Raw genomic sequence first — 26,309 nt, forward strand, 5'->3', positions numbered from 1 at the left:
GGTGAAAATAATATTTTGATAGTCATGCTTGATCAATTTTCATTTACGTTCTGTTGCTTAACTTCATCCCTTCATCAGTAGCAAGGACTGTCGTCCATGCACATCTCTTTATGCATTGACTACTGTAATGTACTTTTCATTGGTCTGCCTGTCAGCCTCATCTCCAGATTACAATCAAAAATCTGCGGCTAGAATACTCACTCATACCAAATGTTCTGCTCATATAACCCCAATCTTGTATGACCTCCATTGGCTCCCAGTTGCATACCGTATTAAATTCAAAATTCTCCTCCTTGCATTTAGATCAATGACTGTAAAAAATATGGACGACGCGACAGCCCCTTTTCCCATTGAACGCCTTGAGGGCAAAACGCCTGCTTGACGGACACAAACTGTCGCAAAAGACTGCTGAAATTGGAGCCTTGACATGCGCAGAAGGACTGTCTGATGGAGCCAGAGGAGGAGCCGCGAAAATGAGCGGAGTCGAGCTTCCAACCAAACGCTTTATGTAAACGTTAACGTTAACAAATATGAGGGTTAACAAATATTTTTGGCTCAATTGACTCGGGCTGGAATCAGGCAGTGAGTCCAGGCATCCGGAGTAGGTCCAGCAGAGGTAGTCAGTCTGAGCTCTGAGGGGTACGTTAAGTCTCCGGCAGGCGAGAATCTAGCCGAACTGGTCCGAGTGTATTTTGCTATCTGGGTGGCTAGGCGTGTATCAGCAAACTAATAAAGCCCGAAAAAAGCCCTGACCTTAGCGAATAAACAGTGTTCCACCAGATCATGTATGTCAGAAACTGTAGTTTACTGCTGAACTCATTTTGTCATGGTAAAATAACACAGAAATCGAATAATAACATTTCAGTCTCCTGCCGAAGCTCAGAAGCGCTGCTTTGAGAAACTGTCAATCACAGCTGTCAATCACGATGACACGCCCAGCATTAAATTACTGCTAAAAACAAACTGTTTACAAAAATGAAGATCTGCACCTATTTCAGCACAATAACCAGTGCCTTAATCCACGAGAACCATCTTTCGGGACATTTTATTGCAAGTGTAATATTTTTTTTTATTTGGGCTCAAGTCTCCTTCATTAACACGGAGGAGGCGGGCTTTATGACTTGTACTGCAGCCAGCCCCCAGGGGGCGATCTAACGGCCGAGACCTTCACTCAAACGCAGGCTTGCGGCACACTTGATTTAGATCTTTAAATAACCTAGCTCCCTCTTATCTCTGCAACATGCTTCTCCCCTACATCCCTACTTGCTCATTACGTTCCTCTGACTCTGGCCTTCTAACTGTCTCTCGTTACCACCTCTGCATCGGGAGATCATTTAGTGTTATTGCACCCAAACTCTGGAACTCTCTACCACGTTCACTCCATGCTGCTAATAATATCCCAGAATTAAAATCTTTACTTAAACCTCACTTGTTTTCTCAATGTTACACTTCTGATCTAACAAACTGACCACTTCATTTGATCCACCTGCACTCTGCTCACTTGTCTCTTTGGTCTTGTTTTGTGTTTCCAAAATGTTGTTTGTGAACCTAATGTTGTTTCTACTTGATTATTGTTTCTTTCAATGTTTCCTTGCATCTCTTTTCTTTACATTCATTGTAAAGAGTCCTTGAGCTCTGGAAAGGCGCTTTCTAAAAAAAAAATGTATTATTTTTAGGGCTGTCAAATGATTTTAAAAAAATTAACGTAATTACACTTTTTTTTGTAATTAATCATGATTAAACACGAAACGCTGTATTTATTACAAAAAATAAAAACACAGGCATGTAAGTGCCATTTGAATTTCGAAACAACCAATGCCAATAACAAACTAAAATGATTTCCATGTTGGCTTCTAAGGTGACTACAAACACACACAGGCAACGCACGCATTATAGCGCACCCAATGAGCGAGGGATCCCTTCAGATTCATCAACAGGCATGATCGCATTCATCAAATTTGCTTAAACTAAAACTATGGCTGTATTTTACAAGCAAGGACTCTGAAACAGCAACGTGAAGCAGACGCTTTACAAAAGATGTGTGGAGGGGGCAAACACGTCAAACTTATGAAATGTGAGGGCTCATGGAAGCAGCTTTAAGGTAGAGAATATGGATGTCTTTGACAGCTTGCGACTTCATCTGCCATTTTCACTGAGTACATTTACATAGACATCAATACTCCGCTTTTATGATTAAGATAATACTGATTAAGAGTCTACCATGTAAACAGCGATTTTTGATTACCTTTAAGGATCACGCGAGTCCTGAAATGCGGAGGCTTTTCTTTTTGTTCGCCATGCGGTATCAAATTCCATTAAAACATCCTGAATGAAAATATGCTGAATGAGAGTGAACTGCAGGCAAAGTCTAAAGATTAAAAACGAAACACCCGAAATTGCATGAAGCTCTGAAGGAAACGCAGGATAGCCTGGTTAATCGACTTTCCTTCTAAAAGCGCTTCCTTGGTCTTATTCAAATTTATTTGCATGTTAAACACACGCAGGACCAGAGCAAACTGAACTGGCGCTCTAGGCAAACGGCAATCACGCCGCCCTCAACCAGAAAGTGACCGGTTCGCGGATGAAAGTAAGGAGTGTGAGGAAGGGGGGGTGGGTGTAGCGGATGAAAGTGAGGACCAGGGAGTTCGCTCACTATGCAAGCGCCGGCCCTGAACACACGTCGGCCACGACAGGAAATAAAAAAGCACTGCAACTGCGTTATTTGTGTTATTTATTTTTTACACGCTTAATAGTTTAAATTAATCACATGCATTAACGCGCTAATTTTGCCAGCCCTAATAATAATTATTATTACTATTATATAACACCAAATACATAATAAAAGCTTCAACAGCTATTCGCAACAAGAAAATTTGATACCATCAGAAGCCTAGAAAATTATAAGATGTGCATTGTTTGCTTACAATGCCAGTGAATCCAAGCTGTCCTAGCTGCTGTCCAAACTCTTTATAGACCTCTTCAGAGTTGAGGATGGAGGTCACTGCGTCATAATCCAGCGCCGAGCCGTTCGGGAACACAAAATAGGCCTCTAGAATCGTCTTTTCTTCGGCTCTGCAAAATGAACAAACAATTCTGCTTTTACTGGATGTTTCTTTTTTACATGCAGTATTAATTCATAGTTTGAATCTGCATTTTCATATTTTAATTTTTCATCAGACTTTTAGTCTTTAGTCTACATTTTTAGTTTTATGCTGCTTTGTTTTCATTTTGATTAGTTTTATTTTAGGATTTGAACTTTAATTAACTTTATTGCTGTTAGTTGCCATGCAAACATTTCTTATTATTGTTTAAGTTTTAAATAAGCTTTTCATTCATTTTCTTTTCGGCGTAGTCCCTTTATGAATCTGGCGTCGCCACAGCAGAATGAACCGCCAACTTCAAGCTCTTCATCTATTATTTATATTTTATTTTCAGTTATTACTTAATAATTTAGCACGATCGCCTCACAGCAAGAAGGTCACTGGTTCGAGCCTCAGCTGGGTCAGTTGCCATTTCTGTGTGTAGTTTGCATGTTCTCCCCGTGTTGGCGTAAGTTTGCTCCAACCGGTTTTCCCCCACAGTCCAAAGACATGTGGTAGGTGAATTGGGTAGCTACATTTTCCGTAGTGAATGGGTGTGTATGGATGTTTCCCAGTGATGGGTTGCAGTTGGAAGGGCATCCGCTGTGTAACAGGTGTTATATTATTTTTATTAATTTCACTCAAAATTCTCCTTGTTATTCATCAATTATTTTTATTTAATTGTGTATTTTCAAAGTTGTTCTTTAAATATCTTATATTTCAGAGTTAATGAAATCATAGTTGTGTTTGTTTTCAATGTATTGGTGTATTTTGGAAAATTGCGCGTGGCCCCTTTAAGTGTCGTTTTCCGGTTCCGCCTGCTCTCACTCAGTTCGCGGCAAACGCGATTGAGGAGAGGTGAGTTTTACTGAAGCTCCGGTTAAAATATAGCATATTGTTGTTTATCATAATAACACATGTAATGGTGTTCTAAATTGCATTACATTGATGTTTAAACATGTATGAGAGGTTGAATGTATATGAGGCATGTATTGTGGGTAAAGTTTATAAGCATGAATGTGCAAGCTTTGTAGTGAGAATTATCCCTTTCACTAATAGGTTGGTGAGCTCCTAAGGAAGGCACATACTCAGCTTTGCCATTTGTTTGCTTTATTCATGCAGAATAAAAGCCTGTTAATTCCCATATGACTGGTTCCTTTCGCCTAATCACAACACAACGCAGAGTAAAGCGAGGACCGGTCACAGCTGCGTAAAACGTATGCTGGATGAGTTGGCGGTTCATTCTGCTGTGGCAACTCCAGATTAATAAATGGACTACGTCAAAAAGAAAATGAACGAATGATTAATAATTTCAAGTCTTTTGTTTATTCATTCATTTATTTTCGGCTTAATGATTCCTTAATGGCAAATTAATGCAATTTATAAAACCTTATTTTTAACGGAATCATTTAATAGTGAAAGACTGCTTATATAAATTTATTTTTTTTTAAACTTACCAGAATAGTCTTATGATTACAGTAGCACTGTCAAAAAAATAAATAAATCTACAGGACACCAAGTCCTAAAAATTACCTGTTTTCTACATTATTTTATGATATAAACGCCCCCTGCTGGATCACATGATCACAGCACAGGAACAAACTCTTGAGTTCAGTGTGTTTTTTTTCTCCAGTCTTACCGCTGATTCCCCGAATCGCTGAACACGTTAAAGATTTCCACCATTGCTTTTGTGGCACTTTGCAGAATCCTGTAAGAGAAATATCACACATTTACTCTAATGAAATAAAACATAACCATGAATCAGATTCATCAGCAACTTCTCCAAAAACACCAGTACATTGAGGAGTGCATTCAAGATGGAAAAGATGCACTAGTCCTCTATGGGTCTTTTGTTTGTCTTCTATTGGTAAAAAAAACAAAAACTAATTTTCTATTGAACATATCCCAATACACCCTAGAAACCAGTATTGATTTTATTTATTAATATTTGATTGTTTGTACTCTTTAAAAGGTATTTGTAGTGAAAACCAGTGTTAAATAACTTTCAAATGCAGTACAATCTTGTAGTAATTATTTTACAAATAAGAAAAGTAATGCACTACTTTTGGACTTGCTTATGTGTCATAACACTTTTCAAATGTCTGTTTATGACAAATGTAAAGCCCGTTTAAGTGAAATCTGAATGCTAAGTTCTCTCTACATGAGGACAGGGGAATAAATCTCAGTCAATGCATAAAAAACAAAGTAACTATCGATTTTTTTTTTTGTTTTTGTTTTTTTTGTTCTTGGATATGAAAGTTTATCCATTTGTTTAATAGTTGCTTAAAAAATGAATCTGATTACATAACATGTTACTTGTAATGCATCACACACACCGCTCCCCAACACTGGCTGAAAACATTGCAATCTTCTATGATGATTTCTGTAGATTTAGTTTTGTTTTAACTGCGATTTCTTACCCTCTGACCTGAGGCAACGCCTCGTTTACTTCAGCAACAGTCCTATCAAACCTGAGACTGACCCTGAAGGAGCTGTCCACTGTCAGGAGCTGCAAAACAATGCAGTAGAGAATGAGCAAAACAATCCTGAGTGAGTGAGTGAGTGATTAAACTAAGTGGAAGATTTAGGGAGTAAATTATTGAATAACTGAGTAAGTGAGGGAACTGAGGAGGTGAGTGAACGAGTGAGTGAATGAATAAATGATTGACTGAGTGAGTGAACTGAGTAATTGGTTGAACTAAGTGAACAATTGAGTGACTGAGTGAGTGACCTGAGTAAGTGAATGAACGAATGAGTGGGTGAACGAGTGAATGAATTGACAAATGAACAGGTGAGTGCCTAAATGAGTGAGTGAACGAACAAACGAACGAGTGTGTGAGCAAATTAATTAATGAGTGAGTAAATTAATTAATGAGTGAGTGAAAGAATAAGTGAATGAATTGATAAATAAGTAAAAGAATGAGTGAGTGAAAGAATAAGTGAGTGAATTAATGAATAAGTGAATGATTGAGTGAAGGAATGAGGGAGCAAATCAATGAGTGAAATAATGAGGGAGAAAATGTAATGAATGGGTGAGTGTACGAATGAGAGGGTAAGTGAATGAGTGGGGAACGAGTGAGTGAGTGAATGGATGAATGAGTGAGTGAGTAAATGAATGAGTGAAAGAATAAGTGAGTCAATTAATGAATGAGTGAAAGAATGAGGGAGGGAGTGAGTTATTTAATTTATGAGTGAGTCAGGGAATGAGTGAGTGAGTGAATGAATTGAGTGAGGGAATAATTAAGTGAAAAAGTGGGTGAATTAATTAATGAGTGAGTCAATGGGTGAGTGAGTGAGTGAGTGAATGAATGATCTTTAATGATGGAAATGCTTTACCTCGACCACACCTGTGGTGCTGAGTTTACCATTAACCGCCTCCACCTCCACCATGAACTTTCCTCTTTTATTATTATCCATTGCCTTCTGAGACCTGGAAATTACAAAGAGGTTGGAGACAAGAATCTTAGCCCTCTCATGAAATGTAAAGTCTTTTTCAAAGATTTCCCAAGTGCTGTTTAACAGAGAGATTTTTTAAACATATATAAAAACATGTACCATAATACCCTAATACACAGTGAACAGATTTAAAGAATTGTGCACCTTTTGAGACACAACTTTTGTCTTTTAATCACACGTGAATGTGTTTAATAACATGAACAAACAATGAACGAAACATTTATTGCAGTATTTATTCATCTTTGTTAATATTAGTTATTGAAAATAAAGTCATTCATAGTTCATGTTAACTCACGGAGCATGTTGGAAGTTTTCTCATCGCACCACATGATTTAAAAATTGAATAGCTTTTCTCACCGTATGTATGCAGTGTATCTTCCTTCGGCATCTTCCTGATCAAAGTTATCAGCGTAGAGAAATAGACTCTCAGTTGTATTCCCTTCACTGCCGATAAAGGTAATTTTGTTGACTTGAAATTTAGTTTTTTTGTTGTTATCTGCCGTGTCTCTGTCAGTGGCCTTTAAAGGGGGAAAATTAATACACAAATTAATAAATACTATTTAAAGACATAAAAAAATACATAAGTTAATTCAAGCATAGTATAGTATAAGAAATAACAATTTTTTGTGACTTGTTTATTCAAAATGATCAGCATGAATGTGCAATGTACTTTGAAAAAATACAATCAATTAATAACTATTTTTAAAGACGTTGTGACATAGTTTACCGTCCAAAAATGGACTACAATGACAGATCATGAACAGTTATAACAGATAAACGAACTAATAATTGAACAACAAATTAGTAAGTAAATTAAAAAAAAAAAAAAATAGCAAAATTATCCAGATTATGGATTTTCAAAAATAAGCAAATTATACAGAAATATAACACTTACATAAGCTCTGGCAACAGATGTGCCGGTGTCGACTTTTTCAATCACCACGACTAGAGGAACAGATATATAGATATTGAAAAATACAGATACAGTTGAAACTAGAAGTTTACATAAACTCTAAAAAAAAAAAAAAAAAAAAAAAGGAACATAACCATTTTTAAAAAATGTCTGCTGGTAAATCATCCTAAAAGTTTACTATTTTAGGTGCATCACATTACCTAAATGATTACATTTGCTAAATGCCAGAATAATGAGGGATTTTTTTTTTTTTTTTGAGAATTTTTTATTAATTTCTAGACAAGTCAAGTTTACACACGTTTCCTTGCTATTTTTTAGCTTTGCTGTTAAACTGTATAACTTTGGTCAATGTTTTGGGTCTCCTTCCACAAGCTTCTCACAATAGTTTGCAGGAATTTTGGCCCATTCCTCCTGACTGAATTGGTGCAGCTGAGTCAGATTTGTTGGCCTGTCTTGCTCGCACAAGTTTTTTCAACTTTTTTAACATGTTTTTTAAAGGATTGAGATCAGGGCTTTGTGATGGTCACTCCAAAACATTCACTCAGTTGTCCTTAAAGCACATTTGGACTAATTTGGCAGTGTGCTTGCGGTCATGGTCTGTTTGGAAGACCCATTTGTGGCCAAGTGTTAATTTCCTGCCTGATGTCTTGAGATGTTGCTTCAGTATTTGTACATAATGTTCTTTCTTCATGCTCCCATCTATGCTGTGAAGTGGACCAGTCCCTCCTGCAGCAAAACAGCCCCACAACATGATGCTGCCGCCCCCATACTTCACAGTTGGGATGGAACCTTTCCCCTTTGTCCTCCAAATGTAACACTGCTCATTATGGCTAAACAGTTCAATCTTAGCTCCATCAGAGCACAGCACATGTCTGCAAATATGAGACTTTTTCCCAGTGTCATTCAGCAAATTGTAATCTGGCTTTGTTGTTGATTCTGGCTTGTTGATTTTTCTATGTTGTCACACAAGGAAGCAGTGTGTTTGAGCTTTTCCTTAAATACTATTCTACAGTTGTGCCTCCAATTAACTCAAATGTTGTCAATTAGCCAATCAGAAACTTCCAAAACCCTGACAACATCATCAGAGGAAGAATAATCGTATTGTATGTAAACTTAACTTTCAGGAAAAGCTATAACAATTTCTTAAAAAATCTCTTACTCATTATTCTGCTATTAAACAGAACAGAAAATAATTTGATAATCCAAATTTACCCAAAAGAGAAAAAGTTAAGTCACATTAATGTCTGACTTTTTAAAAATTGTTTTGTGCCTTTTTTATACAGTGTAAACTTCTGCTTTCAGCTCTATATGTATGTTTTATTCACTTTAAACCAAGGTCAAGATTAGGGCTGCACAATATCTTGTTTGGGCATCGATATCGCAATGTGTGTATCCGCAATAGTCACATTGTAGGATTAGATTATTTATTAAAGATTAGAATATAAAGATATTATTTTAAATAATTTGTACAATGATGACCATGTTATTTTGGCTTTGATTGTTCAATTTCTACACCTGAATACTGGTGGAATACTGGTCTCCAGAAAACCATGAAGCGCTAAATATCTAACTTTCATTTTGCCCTTGTCGGATTTTATAATGCTTCATAGAAAAAAACTTGATCATCTCAATCTATCCAATATAAGGAAATCTTTTCAAACAGCTATTATATCAGGTGAAATTACATTCATATCACAATATATGTTGCAGAAAAACTAAATATCGCAACGTTAAGATTTTTCCAATATCGTGCAGCCCTATAGTCAAGATAATGGTCGTTTCTTTTTAATGTTTGATATCTGTTTACCGTAGAAGTCTTGCAGGAAGACAAACTCAGGCGCGTTGTCATTGATATCCACAATATTAATAGTGACGACTCCTGCAAACAAGCCAACAATATTTTATTAATATCTAAAGACAATAATCATTGTAAGGGGACTGGTCATTGTGAGAAGAGACAAAAAAATATGTAAGATTTCAGTAATCCATTAAACTCAACAACTTATTTAACAAAATGAATAGCGTAAGTGCTGTATTTTTCCCAATTTGTTTTTTCTAATTCATCCGAACAAACTGAATTAGTCGTTAAAATTCATCAATGTAACTATCAAATAACTTCATAACAGCATCATTAATATTTAAAGACATTTAATTACATTTTAATGACAACTTCAATTTGTACCGCTGTAGTTGAGGTCAATATTAAAGGTGCTGTTATAAAACTCCTGACACAATTATTATGGCCTCATTACAATCATGTTTATGACAGATTTATGACAAGTTATGTTGTCTTGGTAATGTCAACTTGCAAAAACAGGTTTTGAAGTATTTGCGGTAATACTTTAGTTTAAGTCACAACTCATGCTATTAACTACTGGTTTCTTATCTGCCTATTACTAAGATGTTAACTGTTCATTAGTTGTAAACTATTAGTAGTTTCGAAGTGTGACCTTATTTAATTCACTCATTTATTTTCCTTCGGCTTAGTGCCTTATTTATCACAGTGGAATGAACCACCAACCACCATCTGGCATAGGTTTTATGCAGCGGATACCCTTCCAGATGCAACCCAGTACTGGGAAACATCCAAACACACTCGTTTACACACACACATAGACTACCGCCAATTTAGTTTATTCAATTCCTCTATAGTGCATATGTTTGCACTGTGGAGGAAACCGGAAGAAACACACGGAGAGAACATGCAAACTCCACACAGAACTGCCATCTAGCCCAGCCAGGACTTAAACCAGTGACCTTCTTGCTGTGAGGTGGCAGAGCTAACCACTGAGCCACCTATGACTTTATTTTACATCCCTAAATCTAACCTGAACCTAAACTTCTACCTTACTAACTAATAATAAACAGCTAATTAGTAGTTTATTAAGCTAGTAGTGTTAGTTAATGGGTTGTTAATACCCTGAATTGTGACTTGAAGTGGTACCGTATTTGTTCGTCAAGTTGTCAAAGACATGTCAAACAATGTCATCTTTGCAATTTGATATAACATAACTGAACTTTCAAGAGTTCACACTTAGCTGATAATTGATTATAAAGCTTGTTTGGCATGCTGTCCCGTCCCGGGAGAAAGCCCTGAGCTCTTAAGATACTCGAGCCTGGGGCTCCCTCCTGTTTGCAAGACGGGAGAGGAGTTTGAGCTCTGATAGATCTCGAGAACTCCCCTGCTGTAGTAACTAATGATCAGATAGTGATTGTTCTTAAGAGATAACTACTTACTGGGAGCATGTCTATGGTGCTGATTTGGATTAGTCAGTTAACTTAAGTTGCATGTTTTTGGACGGCGGGAGGAAATGGGGGAACCCGGGGGAAACCCACGTGAGCACTGGGAGAACATGTAAACTCTGCACAGAAATGTCGGCTGGCTTGGTAAGGACTAAAACCAGTGACGTTCTTGCTGTGAGTCAACGGTGCTAACCACTGGGCCACCGTGCCACCCATCTAGTAAAGGAGGAGGCTGTTATATGGAGGGTATTTATAGTGGCTTAGGAATCATCTGATTGGTGAGTTATAAACTGAATAATTAGAGGCCAGCTGCAAGCAATCATAAGCTTGTGATCCTCTCGAAATTAGTTCCTAAATAAACTTCACAATGAGACTTAATGGCAGTTGAATGCATAACATGTGTCATGTCATGGTTATGAATGATTTATGACACCCTATTCAAGTAAATGCCATTATATTTTTATATTTTTTCACATGAACTGTCGCTTTTATGTTAACATATTAACATAAAACACAGGAAAGAATGAAGAATGTAAGTAACGTACCTTCACTACTGTTACTCCCCACCTCGGTGTAAATATCCACCACTCGGGCTGTCAGGAACACGACGTCACATTTCTCATAGTCAATAACATACTCCGTGTTAGCTATGATGTCGCCATTGCTCTCAACGATGAACCACTCTTCAGGACACGGCCCTATTGTGCCATTGCACTGGCATTTTGTAGAAACCAACTCATAGATAAGACTGTGATTGGTGTCCACATCTTTGCCTTTGATTGTGTCCACCGGTACTGGCAAGGTGGTGTTTTCGTCCACTTTCAGAATCATGCCTGATGGAAATTCAGGTGGAGTGTCGTTTACATCCTCCACTATAATATGCACCTCAGCTACATCCGATTTCTGACCCAAGTCTGATGCCTGCACCTTCAGTGTGTATTCTTTACGATTGCTTTCGTAGTCCAGCTCAACAGACGGATCCACTGTAATGTTGCCTCTGTATCCTTTACTGAAGGCCTCAGAATAGATTATGAAGCTTCCGAAACTACCATCGGTGATGCTGAAGAAAATGCGGTTGTTGAAGTCTGTTTGGTCGGCATCATGAGCGTGCACAGGGCCAACGTATATACCTGAAGTAGGGGAGACATGAAGTTAGATCATGAAAAGAGAAATTTCAGCATATGAAGCGAGTTTAGAAAAAGCTCTTGCCTTTTACACTTTCCTTGACACGGAACTCATAGGGAGAGGGGTCAAGGTAGCGTGGAGCATTGTCATTGGCATCCTGAGGAAATTAATCAAAAGGAAATAGTTTCATATTATAGTAAAATCGTTGCTTATAAATAATAAATTCACACAAGTAAAATTCAGTTCATGCCAACTCTTTATCTTTTACTCACACTAAAGTCAAATGGATGATATCAACTGAATAGAGAATAAATAATAGATATACAGAAATATATGCAAATTAAAATTAAACCAGAAGACATCTGTTTCAGGAGAAAAAAAATAGAAATAAAATAAATTTAAAGAGCCCCTATTATGCATTATAAAAGGGTCATATTTTGGTTTTGGGTGTCTCCAACTTCAGGCTGATATGTATGCAAGGTCAAAAAACACTTTCATTGTCTTATAATATGCTTTTATTTTTACCTAATTATCCCCGAGACTCAGTTTGGACTCAAGTAATCTTAAAAGATTATTTTGTTATTCAGCATTGGAGTCTGAAGGCTTTGACCTTTCACCATGCAATAAAAGTTAAATAACTGTATCATCTGCATATTTAAAGTGTATATATATATAAGCTTTCCCAGAGATGGGTTGCGGCTGTAAGGGCATGCGCTGCGTAAAAAATGTGCTGGATAAGTTGGCGGTTCATTCCACTGTGGCGACCCCAGATTAATAAAGGGACTAAGCCGACAAGAAAATGAATGAACATTTGGCAAGCCTTCTCCTATCAGTACTATTAGTTTGCTATATATTATTTGTGAAATCTTGCTCCATATATGAAATAACCATTAAAAAAGCAAAAAAAACATGGGTTTTGCAGTGATGCTTGTGTAAACTACATCTCAGTCTGCATATAAACTGATTTTTCTTACCCCTAACCCTAACACTTTCATTGTCTTATAATATGCATTTATTTTTACCTAATTATCCCAGAGACTCCCTTATGATTCGTTCAGCGATTGATTTGTTCCCAAACCTCACCTTTGCGTGAGGCACTTCATCAGTTTGGACTCAAGCAATCTTAAAAGATTATTTTGTTATTCAGCATTGGAGTCTGAAAGCTTTGACCTTTCACCATGCAATAAAAGTTAAATATCTGTGCCATCTGTATATTTAAAGTGTATATAGGCTGCGTAAAAAAATGTGCTGGATAAGTTGGCAGTTCAGTCCGCTGTGGCGACCCCAGATTAATAAAGGGACTAAGCCGACAAGAAAATGAATGAATGAATATTTGGCAAGCCTTCTCCTACTATTCTCCTACTTCTCCTACTCCTACTAAGCCTATCAGTACTATTGGTTTGCTATATATTTTTTGTGAAATCTTGCTCCATATATGAAATAACCATTTAAAAAGCAAAATAGACATTGGTTTTGCAGTGATGCTTGTGTAAACTACATCTCAGTCTGCATATAAACTGATTTTTCTTACCCCGACACTGATGTTCACTTTGGCTGAAGAAAACAGGGATGGTGTGCCCAGATCTGAAGCGATCACAATCAGCTGAATCACACCGTTCTGGCTAATATCAATTGCCTCACGGTCCAGATCACCTTTGTTTGTGAGCCAACCATGTTCCAGATCAATGCTGAAGTTACTACTGAAGCTGCTCTCCTCAGAGATGTGGTACTGGACTTTGTTGTTTTGTGAACCTGGATCTGGATCATCTTTGTCTGTAGCCTATTAACACAAGTAAAACATGCATACACAGACAATCAATTGCAGAAAATTTTATTTTTATATCTACAATGACAATGAATTCTATGTGTGTATATTTGTGTTTGCGTGCGTGTGTGTGCGCGTATTGGTGCGCTATACACTGTTGGACTCAACCACTTAATATATGAACCTTACACATTTATTTAGTCATTCAGTATTGGCTATCAAAGCTTTGCCTCTGGTAAAAAGCTTAAGTGAAATAAGGGTGTCATCCACATATTTAAAGTGCACTTTTTTGTGGCATGTCTTACTCTGAGCACACAATAAACGCCACTAAACCAGTAAAAAAATAGTTCACAAATCAAATTTTGTGAATCTTTGAAAATGAAGACATGGACGAGACACTAAAACTGTATAAAGTGAAAGCTTAAATATTAGAAGTGTCAAAATGTATTATTTCTTCGACCCACCACGATGAAGACTATCCGCAAATGCTGACAGTTCAGTATTGGATTCAGTAATATATACTATGGCGATTGAGGTGAGGGCGAGGGAATAAAATGCTCCAACTACTTAAAAGCAGAAAATTGTGCACAATTCACTAACTTTTTAAAGTAGCCTACAGCAGAACCCAGGACACACTATTTCACTGCTATGGAGAAAATAAACGCTGTAAAACTCCATCTTTTTCTCTCACTTTGGAGCTTTAAACTGCTTGCATGTTTGTAAGCTATCATTTCCTCCCCTCTCAGTTGTTTAAGTGATACTTGTGGATGAAGAGCATCATCAGTGCACCCTAATGCACAGAGATGTCGAATAAAACCAAATCAATAACAAGACAATCGTTCACACTCCTATTAAATAAATGACTTTAACTTGTTATAAGAACAATATTCTTGTACCTTCATTTATTGCAGTTTTTTGGTTTTATAAGTTTTTTTTTTAATTTATAAAGTTTTCACTTTTTACAGTTCACTTTTTATACTCACTTTTCATACTAGTTGTTTTTTTGCTGTGTACTGAAGCATGTAGTGTTATAGTTCACGATCAGTATAATTTTTTAAACACAGAAGCCCACTTTTAGATAAATGACCTATACATTCACCTGTATTTGAATCTTGAAATCTTCATTTTCCTGTACAAAGGCCTCATAAATGTCTCTGTTCATCTCCGGAGCGTTGTCATTAATATCCAGAATTAAGATCTCCATGACTGTGGTCCCGGTGTTGTTCCCCGAGTCAAAGGCCTGCAGGGTTAAAGTGTAGGATTTGGTGACTTCCCTGTCAAGTGTGTCTCCATTTGTCACGTAGATTGTTCCAGTCTTTTCATGGACACCAAACAATGACCGTCTGAATGAAGTGGGAAAAAAAGAAATAAAATATTGTTTTTATTAGCCAGTGCACCTGGAATTTACTTAGATTTTTTTGTGAAGAAGCAATTTCTGTCTTGTTTTAATACAACACAAATCAGAAAAAGTTGAGACAGATCAGAAAATGCAAATAAAAAAAGTCGTGATTTCTAAATTTACTTTGACTTGTATTTCATTGCAGACAATACAACAAACATTATTTAATGCGTTCCTCAAGATTTTTATTGTTTTTTTTTTTTTTTTCAAAATAAACATGTACTATAATTTTAGTTCGTGCAACACATTTCAAACAACAGTAAAGCAGTAAAATTTACCACTTTGTAATGTTGCCATTCCATTTCACAACACTTAAAGGCAATTAGGGACAGGAATTGACGTTTTAAGTCAATTCCGATTTTGTGACTGTATCCGATTTTTTTTTTTTTGATGACCTGTTTACATCAACTTTTAAAAGAGACTCGTATCCGATCGTCTGCATTTACACAGCACACAGCAAAGGTGCAATGACCAGGGAAAAAAAAGAGCGGGCGCTGACTAACAGCTGATAATTAAAAAGTGCTCTTTTCTCTATTCCTGTATGTAATCTGTTCGCAGCTTCTGACAAGCTGTTTTACTATAGTTCATGACAGAAAGCTTCTCATTTGTCCATCTTGTTTTGATATATAGGCTTTTTTAAACCTTTAGGCATCTTAATGTAACGTCCATGGCATGATTTATGCATGTGATGTATGCACTAGATTTATATTAGTTTATATTAGTTACGTGGCAGAATTTGCGCTCTCTCACTCTCGTTAACATGCTTAAATACCTGTGCTATATGACTATATAAAAGCTGTTTAAGTCCTCGTGTATGAGATTTAAGGTTTGGGACTCTGCTGAGTAGGTTTGAGTACATCAGAATCCATGTGATTTGTTCCTGCTTTACACGTACACGGGCCATATCTGATCTGTGCCACACGGGAGAAAACAATCGGAATTTAGTCACTTGAACAGCTCAGTGTAAATGCGGCCCAAGTGATGAGGTGTTTCATGTGTAATTTTGTGCTACTCTTCATGCAAACAAGTCTTGAGGTAGGCAACAGTATGGGTTTTTTGTAGCATTTTGCGCTTCAAAATGCGCCACACATTCTCTATTGGATGTAGGTCGGGACTGCAGGCAGGCCAGTCCAGTACCTGTGTCCTCTTCCTCCGCAGCCAGGACTTTGTAATGCGTGCAGAATGTGGTTTTGCTGTGTCATGTTGAAATATGCATGTGCATTGTTTTTAAACATTTAAATAATTTTCTCACTAAGGGTGTCACGATCCTCCAAATCCTCGATTCGATTACATTTTCGATTCTAAAGGCACGATTCGATTTTCGATTATGAATAATTAATTAATTAATGACCAATTAATTATTTGCAGCCCACCGTTTAAACTACCTGACCTGCTTGGTCTTTGTTTTACCCATAAACAAATCATACAGTAAATGAATAAAGGCAAGATACACACATAATTACCACCTGTCAATCACTTTTTTCTGCGGGACTCGTGAATAGGCAGTGATCTGTGTCGTTATAATGGCGTCGGTAAAAAAGACGCACAACCAACAGGAACCAGCCAACAGTATCTGAGGTGTTCGCTAAAATGACTAAGTACAAGTGAGTGAAAGATTGAAGCAGTCCTCTGACTGCCTGGACCTGCTGTCTCGAGCGTGTACAAAGACAGTGTAAACAGGGCCTGAGTGTGTATTTTTCGCGAGCGGATTTGCAACGGGGGCTTGCGGAGGATCGCGATGCCGGTGTTGTCTATCGGACGAACCGTACGTAATACGTACATAGCAGAGCTTGCAAAACTGTGTTGTTTTTTTTGTCGACAACACGAACGTTGTCAACATAACTCACTGGAAATCCAAAATGCTTACACACCGGCGACTTCATTGAAAGAGGAGAGGGTTTAAGTTCTGTCGACGGGTCTCCTGCATCTGCAGTTTAACAAACACTTCAATAAGCCTGTTTTTTTCCCGCTTGGCAAGCCAAGCTGACGTGACATGGGGGCGTGGCAGCATCGACGATTCTATTTTTTGATTCGATAATCAAAAATGAGCATAAATTTCGATCGATTTCGATTAAAAATCGAAATCGTGACACCCCTATTTCTCACATATTTATTGGCAAACTGGCGATCCTTGGCCCATCTTTGCTTCTAAAGGACTAGACCTTTCTTGGATCCTGCTTTTGTACCAAATCATAATTACAATCACCTGTTGACATCACCTGTTTCAAATCACATCATTATTTCACCAGTTTACCTGATTACTAACCCTATTGACCTTATTCTAAAATGCGGAAGTGCGCCTGTTTTCGCGATTGTCTTAGGACTTCCGTTTCAGTCGCCTATGGGAGAAATGACTAGGAATAATAAACGGCAAAAAACTGTCAAACTACTTGCTCTACAAACAAATGTTTGCATGACTTTACAGACCAAGTAGAAAAATATAACAAGGAAATATCAGTTTGCAACATCAAACAGCGAAACGAGCAGTTTTTAATGTCTAAAAATGAATGGAAGTGAATGAGACCGGAAGTCTCGTGCCAAAAAGATTCAAATGGCAGCGCCCGCTCGTCTGCGGAGAATAAGGTCAATACTGCTCCTGTTCCAACTTTTTTTGGAATGTGTTGCAAATCTGAATGACAATAAAGGATGGATGTTTACAAATGAACTGAAGTTGACCAGACAAAACATAAAGTCAGAACAAAAAAAAAAGGTGGAAATCACTTCTTTCTTTTTTTGCTTGCATTTTCCATACTGTCCCAACTTCTTCAGATTTGGGGTTGAAAATAATATTTTAAAATTAAATCAGTTTTTCCTTAAAGCAAGCGAAATAATCTGCCTGCATAATAATCATGTGCCAAAACGCAGATTATTCTGCTTGTTTTAAGGAAAAAACTCACTTAATGTTTGCACATTATTTCTTAAAATAAGACAGTATTTTTTGCTTGTCTAGAAAATGCTTGTTGATTTAAGAATTTTTTGATATTTGGACTAGAAACAAGATATTAAATATAAGAAAGAAAAGCATTTTTTGCAGTATATAACTGAACTACTACTAATACTATTGAGAAAAATATTGTGGAATTTTTGCCCAGCAAATGTGGTCTTAAACATACATGCTTTCTGGCATCAGTCTGTAGGTGATTTTCCCCTCATCAAAAGCATCAGCATCTGTTGCCTGTCAACAAGAGCATCAGTGATTAAAGCAGAAAATTAGTCTTGATCGCCAGGACATGATAAACTAAAGATGCACTTACAGTAATAGTCGCCACAATCGTTCCATTTTCACAGTGTTCAAAAACCTTTTCTTTATAAAGTTCCTTCTCAAACGTAGGAAAGTTGTCGTTTGTGTCATTGAGGTGAATGGTGACAGTGGCTGTAGAGGTGAAGTCAGCATTAGCATCCACAGCAATAATCTAGGAGGTGAAATATTAAAAAGCGCATGTTATAATCATCAAACATATTTCAGACAGGTTTTCCGAACACTGATTTATCAGGAAAAGGCGAGTAAAATAAGAAAGAAAAGTTTATACAACACATAACAAAGTAAAACAGTCCTAAATTCACAACAGTAAAGTTTGGGAGCTGTGTAATGTCATAATCATGATATGGCAGCTGAGTGTTTTGATTATGTCAGAGTGAGTTTTTTGATTATGTCAGCATAGAAAATATCAATTAGCAACAGAATTACTACGCAATGTAACGAGAAGATTCAAGCTTTGAATAGGAAAATTATCAAAACTAGTCATTTTTAAATAAGATTGTAACAGTCTAATCCGATGTAATGATCTGTGCTAAGCTAAGCTATAAGTGCTCCCGGAGATCATCTGAATAAATTCAAAAGTGGTAAAACTCAATTATTTAACTCTAGGACAGGGGTTCCCAAACTTGTCAACCCACGACCCCCAAAATAACAATGCCAGTGACTCGTGACCACCAATATAGTCTGAAGTGGTACCCGTTATTATTAGGGATGGGTACCGAAACTCTATACTTTATCGGTATCAGTGCTACATTATTAAAGACAGAAGTATCGATAAACTCTGACATTAACGATTCTGCTAACGGTACTGGAGAATTGCTGAATAAGCTTTACTTAGAGTAGCAGAATTTAACTATTGGTCTGCACAGTTGGCAATCTCACATGAGGAATGCTTGTGTTTCCAGCGAGCGTATCAAGTATAAACGCCTTCATAGTTTCTGGCTGTGTGCACGCACTCACACAGCCAGAAACTATGAAGGCGTTTATACTTGATACGCTCGCTGGAAACACAAGCATTCCTCATGTGAGATTGCCAACTGTGCAGACCAATAGTTAAATTCTGCTACTCTAAGTAAAGCTTATTCAGCAATTCTCCAGTACCGTTAGCAGAATCGTGCACGCACTCAGCAGAGATTCACTCTGATCGCACAAACATTGCACGTGACACAGACTTGCACACATGCAGCTCATAAGCTTTGCGGAGCAAACCAAACGGGTTATATTGCTGAGTGCACAGCGACAACGCCCGTTGCAACAAGTTGTTTTGAAAGTATCTTTAGAAGTGCATTAACTGCAGAAAGACAAATCAAAATGTTTTGACTGCTGAGCTACTAATGGTAACGTAACATGATCATCCACCTCGTTATGCCAGCAGTCAATCACCTTAATTAGTATAATATTGATAGTTAAACTAACACCCACATTCGGTTACAATGAAAACAGTAGCCTAAATAAATCTTAAACATTAAAAATGCTTTTATATCAGCTGTATTTACAAATATAGCCTATAAATAGCCTAATAATAAACTATGCTTATTAAGAAATTAGTTTAAAAACTGCTTATCTTCACATTGCAAGATACTCCAAAACTGTTTTAAAACACAGTTAACTCCTAAAACACTGTTGACTCATTAATGTGAATGCGTTAATGAAAAACATTACATTATCTCATTTAACTGCATTCTGCAACTCAAAGAGGATATTTTCAACTGCCGGGAGCACAATAAACCAAGAAAAGTCCCAACTTCTGCCAGAAAAGACAAAAATGTTGATCTTTCCCCAGAAAAAGATTCCACATTCATTTACAGAATTTTACGGAATTTTTTTTTTTTTTATGTTTTACAATTATTTGTTTCTTTGTATTTTACATTAAAAACATAATATTAAAATAAAGTGTTGTAAATTCTGTTAAATTTGTTTTTTATGTTTTCGTTTAAAAAAAAAAAATCTCTACAAAAAGTATTGATAAGAGAACCGCTAAAGTACCGAACCGATAAGTGGTATCGATAAAATAGTTATATTGTTAAAAATTTAACGATACCCCTATTTATCATACAATGCAAAATGTGCATGTTTCTTTAAACGCAAATTAACTTGTTCTCTTTTTATATATACGTTTTAAAGTTGTAAAACTCATTACTGAGCCACAGCTGGTCACAGAGAGCTGAACAGATCTTTTAATTCCAGTTTCTTTGCCATGTTCTGTAGACATGTTAATACGCTCCTGTCAATCATTTTGCTGGGCAGGGATACCTCACTCCTACATTACTTTGCGGTTGGCCTCAAAATCACTGGGATTTGGATCCTATTTTAACGTCAGGAATTGTCAAAAAGGGACTTGTTGTGTTTATATCTCTCTAATATGTCAGTGGACTCCAATTCTGTCCAAACGTTTTTGGATTTTGCATTCTAGTTGCTTTTTAATGTACATGAGTGTCATAAAGGTGTCAGAACGTTGTAATCTGGTGCCATAAAATCAGTCTGCTGCATCTGATGCTATTGTTATGTTTTTATTATAACATAATCACCCCATCGGTTACAATCCAATTTAAAAAAATCTATATATTTTTTTTTTATTTGCATGTAATTTTAATGCAATTATTAGGTTATAAATAGGTTTATAAATACAATCTAGATTATAAATACAATATAGCAATTCTAGTAGTTAAATAGAATGAATATGATTTCTGAAAATCACCAAGTGACCACCCTCCCCCTACCCTTGTCCCTCGACCCCCACTTTGGGAACGAATGCTCTAAGAGAGCTGTAAAATGAGCCTATTTCCAAAATGAAAAGAAAAAGGTGGAGTGTTCCTTTAAATTAACTGCTGCAGTTTTATGGCTGGTTGCTATCATGAAGTATAAAATAATCAAACATCTCCTGGCTTCCAGGTTGGTGTTATAACCTCAAAGCAATAAAGAGCACACACTGTAATGTCCAGCATTTGCACTTTGATATCTGTAATCGCTCTGAAAGTAACTGATCTTAATCAGGCAAAGACCTTTTCTCTAAGCTGGGATAATTCTGGCAGTGGCCAAAGTACCATCTTATGTGGTTAATCTCCAGAGACACACCTTCAGATACATACCTGAACATTCATTATTTGTTTGATCTCATAATCAACAGCTTGAGGATCTTTCACAAGCACTTGTACAGTACTTTCTCCCATCCCCGAGGTGGGACTGACTCTGAACGCATCTTTATCAGGCCCATCGAGATGGAGATTGAACGTGCTGTTTTCCCCCTACATAAAAGATCAACACATTTATCAGCATAAATAATCAGCATTTGAATGAAAATATCTAAAAAATAAAAAACAACATTTTAGCTACAGACCCCGTCTAGATCTTTGACTTTTATATTCAGATTTGCTACGGCGAGTCCTGTAGAAGAATGTTCATTAACGTTGCCTTCAAAGTTGTCTTTCTTCATGCAGGCTTCACCTTCGCACTCGTAAAACTCTGGGCTGTTGTCGTTCTCGTCTTTAATTGAAATCTGAAGTTCTCCTATTGTGCTTGCAATGACTCCATTCACATTAGGCATTGTCTCACTTGCCTGAAGATAAGAATAAAAAGAAAAGTCAAGCAAAAAAGCATGAATCTATTATCTGCATGACTGTTTACATTTCTACATTTATGGGTCTTATCATAATCCATAATAGCCACATAACTCTTAATCCAGGGGTGTCAAACTCTGTTTTTGAAGTGTCGCGGCCCTCCACAGTTTAGTTCCAACCCTGCTTCAACATACTTACCTGTATGCAGTGGTGGAAAGAGTACTGAAAAAGCATACTTAAGTAAAAGTACCATTACTTGCCTAAAATGTAGTGTGAGTAGAGTAAAAGTATCATTACTTGCCTAAAAATGTAGTGTGAGTAGAGTAAAAGTACCAATACAAGCCTAAAAATGTAGTGTGAGTAGAGTAAAAGTACCATTACTTGCCTAAAAATGTAGTGTGAGTAGAGTAAAAGTACCATTACTTGCCTTAAAATGTAGTGTGAGTAGAGTAAAAGTACCATTACTTGCCTTAAAATGTAGTGTGAGTAGAGTAAAAGTACCAATACAAGCCTAAAAATGTAGTGTGAGTAGAGTAAAAGTACCATTACTTGCCTAAAAATGTAGTGTGAGTAGAGTAAAAGTACCAATACTTGCCTAAAAATGTAGTGTGAGTAGAGTAAAAGTACCTGTTGTAAATATTACTCAAAGTAGGAGTAAAAAGTAGCCCTTTTAAAAGTACTCATGAGTAGTGAGTATTACGCTGTTAAAAGTTGATGCATTTACATGTAATTTGTGGATGTGTGTAAACGTAACATTTTGTAGTGCATTTAGTTATTGCCCAGCAGGCACACAACGTCATAAGATGTTAATATTGGGTTAGATTTAGGTTGTGATGTCAGGTGACCAAAATTCTATGTCTAGTCAGCGTCTAAGGACATTATTTTCATGTCCAATAATGACATCAAATGACGTTGATATTTGGTTGATTTTAGGTTGTTAGAAAGTGACCAAAATCCAATGTCGAGCCGACATCTTAAATCAACATCTTATTGACGTCAAATACTGACATTTATTCATCAGTTATGGCAACCAAAATTCAACGTCTGATAGACGTCATAGTGGTAACGTCGACACAACGTCAAGCTGTAACATCATTAGACGTTGATATTTGGTTGGTTTAGGGTTGGACATTGACATCGGGCTGACGTTGAGTTCTGATGTAAAACCGATTTTCATTTCGAAACAAAATGCAGCGTCTCCACAACGTTAGGGTACTATTTCAATCTGACGGCATGTTGACGTCTTCTGCCTGCTGGGTGTTTAAGGCCATTTCGGTCATCATACATTAAAAACTTCTCATCAGTGATATGCATCTAAATCAGGGGTGCCCATACTCAGTCCTGGAGGGCTGGTGTCCTGCAGAGTTTTGTTCCAATCCCAATTAGACGCACCTGGGCTAGCTAATCAATCTCATACTAGGCTTTCTAGAAACATCCATGCAGGTGTGTTGAGGAAAGTTGGAGCTAAAATCTGCAGGACATCGGCCCTCCAGGACTGTGTTTTGGCATCCCTGATGTAAACAGTCTCTGGGTCAGTGCATGTAAAGAGTTTGGACATCTTCTTGGACTCTTAATGCTTCCAAACAGTTTGCTGCAATGTAAAGTGCACATGTCTTGAAGTAGTTTATTATGATGCGATTTACCTTCTATGTGTGATTTGATTGGACAGGAATTACAGGACTGATTATTCTAATTCCCATAAACAAGAAAAAATACAGTAGTGACTGCAGGTTGAAGGAAAGTAGTGGAGTAAAAGGACAGATAGTGCACTAAAAATGTACTCAAGGAAAAGTAAAAGTACACATTTTTAAAACTACTCAGTACATTACAATTTTTGAGAAAAAGTACTCAATTACAGCAACTTGAGTATTTGTAATTAGTTACTTTACACCACTGCCTCTATGTTTCAAACAAGCCTGAAGGACTCAATTAGTACGATCAGTAGGGTTTGATTAGAGTTGTAACTAAACTGTGCAGAGCTCCTGCCCTCCAGGAACTGAGTTTGACAGTAGAAACATGCTTTGCTTCTACTTTGCAAATGAGGATTGCAAAGTTGCATGATTTGCATAATGCTTTGTATAATTTGTATCATGAAAAGAGCTATACAAATAAAAAAAAGTGCAGTTTACAGAAATCCAACTTGCGCTCATTAATATGAAAATCTGATATATGGCAATATATGCAAATGAGCAAAATTTGCCTTTTTTGTTGAACCTTGTTTGAACAAGTTTAGTTCACTCCCAGAATGACTGCTCGTCATTGACTTCTGTTTCCGATTGACCTCCATAGTATTTTCTCCCTATTATAAAAGCCAATGGTGACCAACTACTCGGATACAAAAGTTTTTTTGAAATTCATACTGGTTTTAAAGTGAACTCCTTGTTTAACGCTGTACCAGGTAAGCTAACAAGCAAGTTTACTTTTCCAGAAAAACCTTAAATGTGATGCAAATACTGAAATGTATTTGTTTACAAATGATGCACGATAATAAATGTTCTGAAGTGAAACCAATGCTGTTCAAGGAGCCGTCTATAAATTAGTGTAATCAGAATTGTTGTGGAAAAAATACAAAAATATACATTAATTGTATGAAATTTTTTTGGAAATGTGCAAAATATTAGTAGTCACGTTTCTGAATCCTAGGTTATTATAGAGAGTGTTAATCACTTGATAATCACCTTGATAATTAAATTCAGCAGTCAGTGAACTCACCTTTATTTTCAGTACGACAGTCGCACTTATATCCAGTAATTCTTCACGGTCGATCTCAGCGTTGACTGATACTATCCCAGTGTTTGTGTCAATTCGGAACAGGTCTGATGCCTTAGTCTCTGTGCAAAAAGGACAGAGTGATAATAAAGACAGCAAAGTCATATAATGGTCTAGACCAGGGGTCACCAACCTTTATGAAACTGAGAGCTACTTCTTGGGTACCGATCAATGTGGAGGGCTACCAGTTTGTTAAACACTTCTCAAATAACACATTTGCTCAATTTACTTTTAATTATACTTTGTTTTTGGTAATGATTAATGATAATCATCCATGTGAAGACACTGATCATGTTAATGATTCTCACAAAAGTTATCAACAATGAATTAACAGGGTAGAAAATACCCTGTATTTAATGTATCAATGTGCAACCCTTTATTTTTATATATCTCTGCAAATATTTACATTTTTAAATGATTACTTCTATATTAGATGAAGCTTACTGGTAAGTGGCGCTACGGTGAGCTATTTTTAGAACAGACCTGCGGGCAACACATGTGATCCTCGCGGGCTACCTGGTGTCGCATGCACCATGTTGGTGACCCCTGGTCTAGAGAATGATGAATTTAGGACATGTCCAGCTTAAAGGTGCTGTATGTAAGTTTTTGACTCTTCTAAAGCATAAAAACACCATAACATGTTTGCAGATATTTCAGAAACATGCTCTGTGATTCTTGTTTATCTAAAAAACAATGCTAAAGTCAGATATTCTGCTTTGAAAATGTGCATTACGTGCTCGAACAATGTCTTTGTTTTGGTATCTTTAACCCGCCCAATGCCAGTTTATTTCAGCACCCTGCGTTGCCTTGATGAAAAATGACATTTATGCACATTAGCAGACTCCGAAATAAGATGCGGATTTAGTTCCACATGAGGTTATTAATTATCAAATAATATAAATATTACAAGCATAAACATTAGGTGAGCAGGTTACATTGTAACCCCGTGTCCTAACAACACGCTACATAACGAGATACGCAGTGATAAGCAATTTGGCTGTTTGAACCAGACGACAGACAACAGAAATTTAAATACAGCCATTAAGAAGCACAGAATATGCACCCTCTCACGAACTGATAAGGTTTATAATCTAAATAATGATTAACTAATTTAACAATATTAAATGTAGGTGCTGAATCACTGATATGTGTTGGTTTGAGTCTCAGTTCTGAAGTTAAATTTTAAACAGTTTATTTTATTTTCAAGATCTGAGGTGAACTGTCTGCTGCTGCTTTCCGTAGTATGACAATAAACGTCATGTAAAATGGAATTCAAACTTACATTATTAGCATTTAACACTGAATAAAGCACATGAGGTGTACCTGAGCTGATCATTGTCAGTTTTCTGTTGTTAAGCCATGAGAAATAAAAGATCTTTCTAATGTATCAATTTCAGGTGTTGGTTGAAACAAAAAACAAAATATTCCTTCTATCTCGTGCCATTGCTTTTATATAGAACACAATTTAAATCAGCCCTTAGGCTGATCGTTAGACTCGATCGCTCCTGTTGGTCCTTAATCTGGCAACCTGTGCCTGTAGGGTTGTGCGGATAGAAGATAGTATCATGTATCGACGATAGGCAAAGATATTGCCAAGAGCTGAACAACAGAAATAAAAAAACCCCTCTCATTTGGGACTGAGGTTTCTGGGACAGAGAGATATGATTTAGCCAAGGTTGACAGCAGTGGGTAACGTTGTGCATTGTCTTTCCACCACTTAAGAGGACAAGCCATGAGTGAGAT

The 26,309-nt window shown here is 36.8% G+C and overlaps 1 protein-coding gene and 1 long non-coding RNA gene across 4 annotated transcripts in view; one reads left to right on the forward strand and one right to left on the reverse strand.

Moving 5' to 3' along the window:
• The window catches only part of cdhr2 (cadherin related family member 2), a 53,030-nt gene that overhangs the window by 8,287 nt on the left and 18,434 nt on the right, over positions 1-26,309 (reverse strand). For both annotated transcript variants that reach the window (XR_015507849.1, XM_087281946.1), the window contains exons 11-26: positions 24,510-24,628; positions 21,578-21,796; positions 21,330-21,485; positions 18,236-18,394; positions 18,095-18,156; positions 14,682-14,925; positions 13,349-13,597; positions 11,902-11,974; positions 11,238-11,822; positions 9,257-9,328; positions 7,432-7,481; positions 6,894-7,054; positions 6,417-6,510; positions 5,501-5,589; positions 4,720-4,788; positions 2,925-3,072 (exon numbers count right to left, since the gene is read on the reverse strand). Coding sequence is in view for 1 of the 2 variants with exons in the window: in XM_087281946.1 (XP_087138072.1) it covers positions 2,925-3,072; positions 4,720-4,788; positions 5,501-5,589; positions 6,417-6,510; positions 6,894-7,054; positions 7,432-7,481; positions 9,257-9,328; positions 11,238-11,822; positions 11,902-11,974; positions 13,349-13,597; positions 14,682-14,925; positions 18,095-18,156; positions 18,236-18,394; positions 21,330-21,485; positions 21,578-21,796; positions 24,510-24,628 (2,549 nt within the window). In the remaining variant the exon portion in view is untranslated. The remainder of the gene's footprint in view (positions 1-2,924; positions 3,073-4,719; positions 4,789-5,500; positions 5,590-6,416; positions 6,511-6,893; positions 7,055-7,431; positions 7,482-9,256; positions 9,329-11,237; positions 11,823-11,901; positions 11,975-13,348; positions 13,598-14,681; positions 14,926-18,094; positions 18,157-18,235; positions 18,395-21,329; positions 21,486-21,577; positions 21,797-24,509; positions 24,629-26,309) is intronic.
• LOC147834061 (uncharacterized) overlaps positions 1-26,309 on the forward strand; it is a 47,889-nt gene that overhangs the window by 2,346 nt on the left and 19,234 nt on the right. The window contains exon 3 of one of the 2 annotated variants that reach the window (XR_015507966.1): positions 304-1,428. The exons of the other annotated variant lie outside the window; for it this stretch is intronic. This is a non-coding gene — a long non-coding RNA (uncharacterized LOC147834061). Of the gene's footprint in view, positions 1-303; positions 1,429-26,309 lie in introns of those variants that run through there. 2 annotated transcript variants of the gene reach the window in all.

The sequence above is a fragment of the Danio rerio genome, chromosome 14, assembly GCF_052040795.2.
Source record: "Danio rerio strain M-AB ecotype USA chromosome 14, GRCz13ab, whole genome shotgun sequence".
Taxonomy (NCBI): Eukaryota; Metazoa; Chordata; class Actinopteri; order Cypriniformes; family Danionidae; genus Danio; species Danio rerio.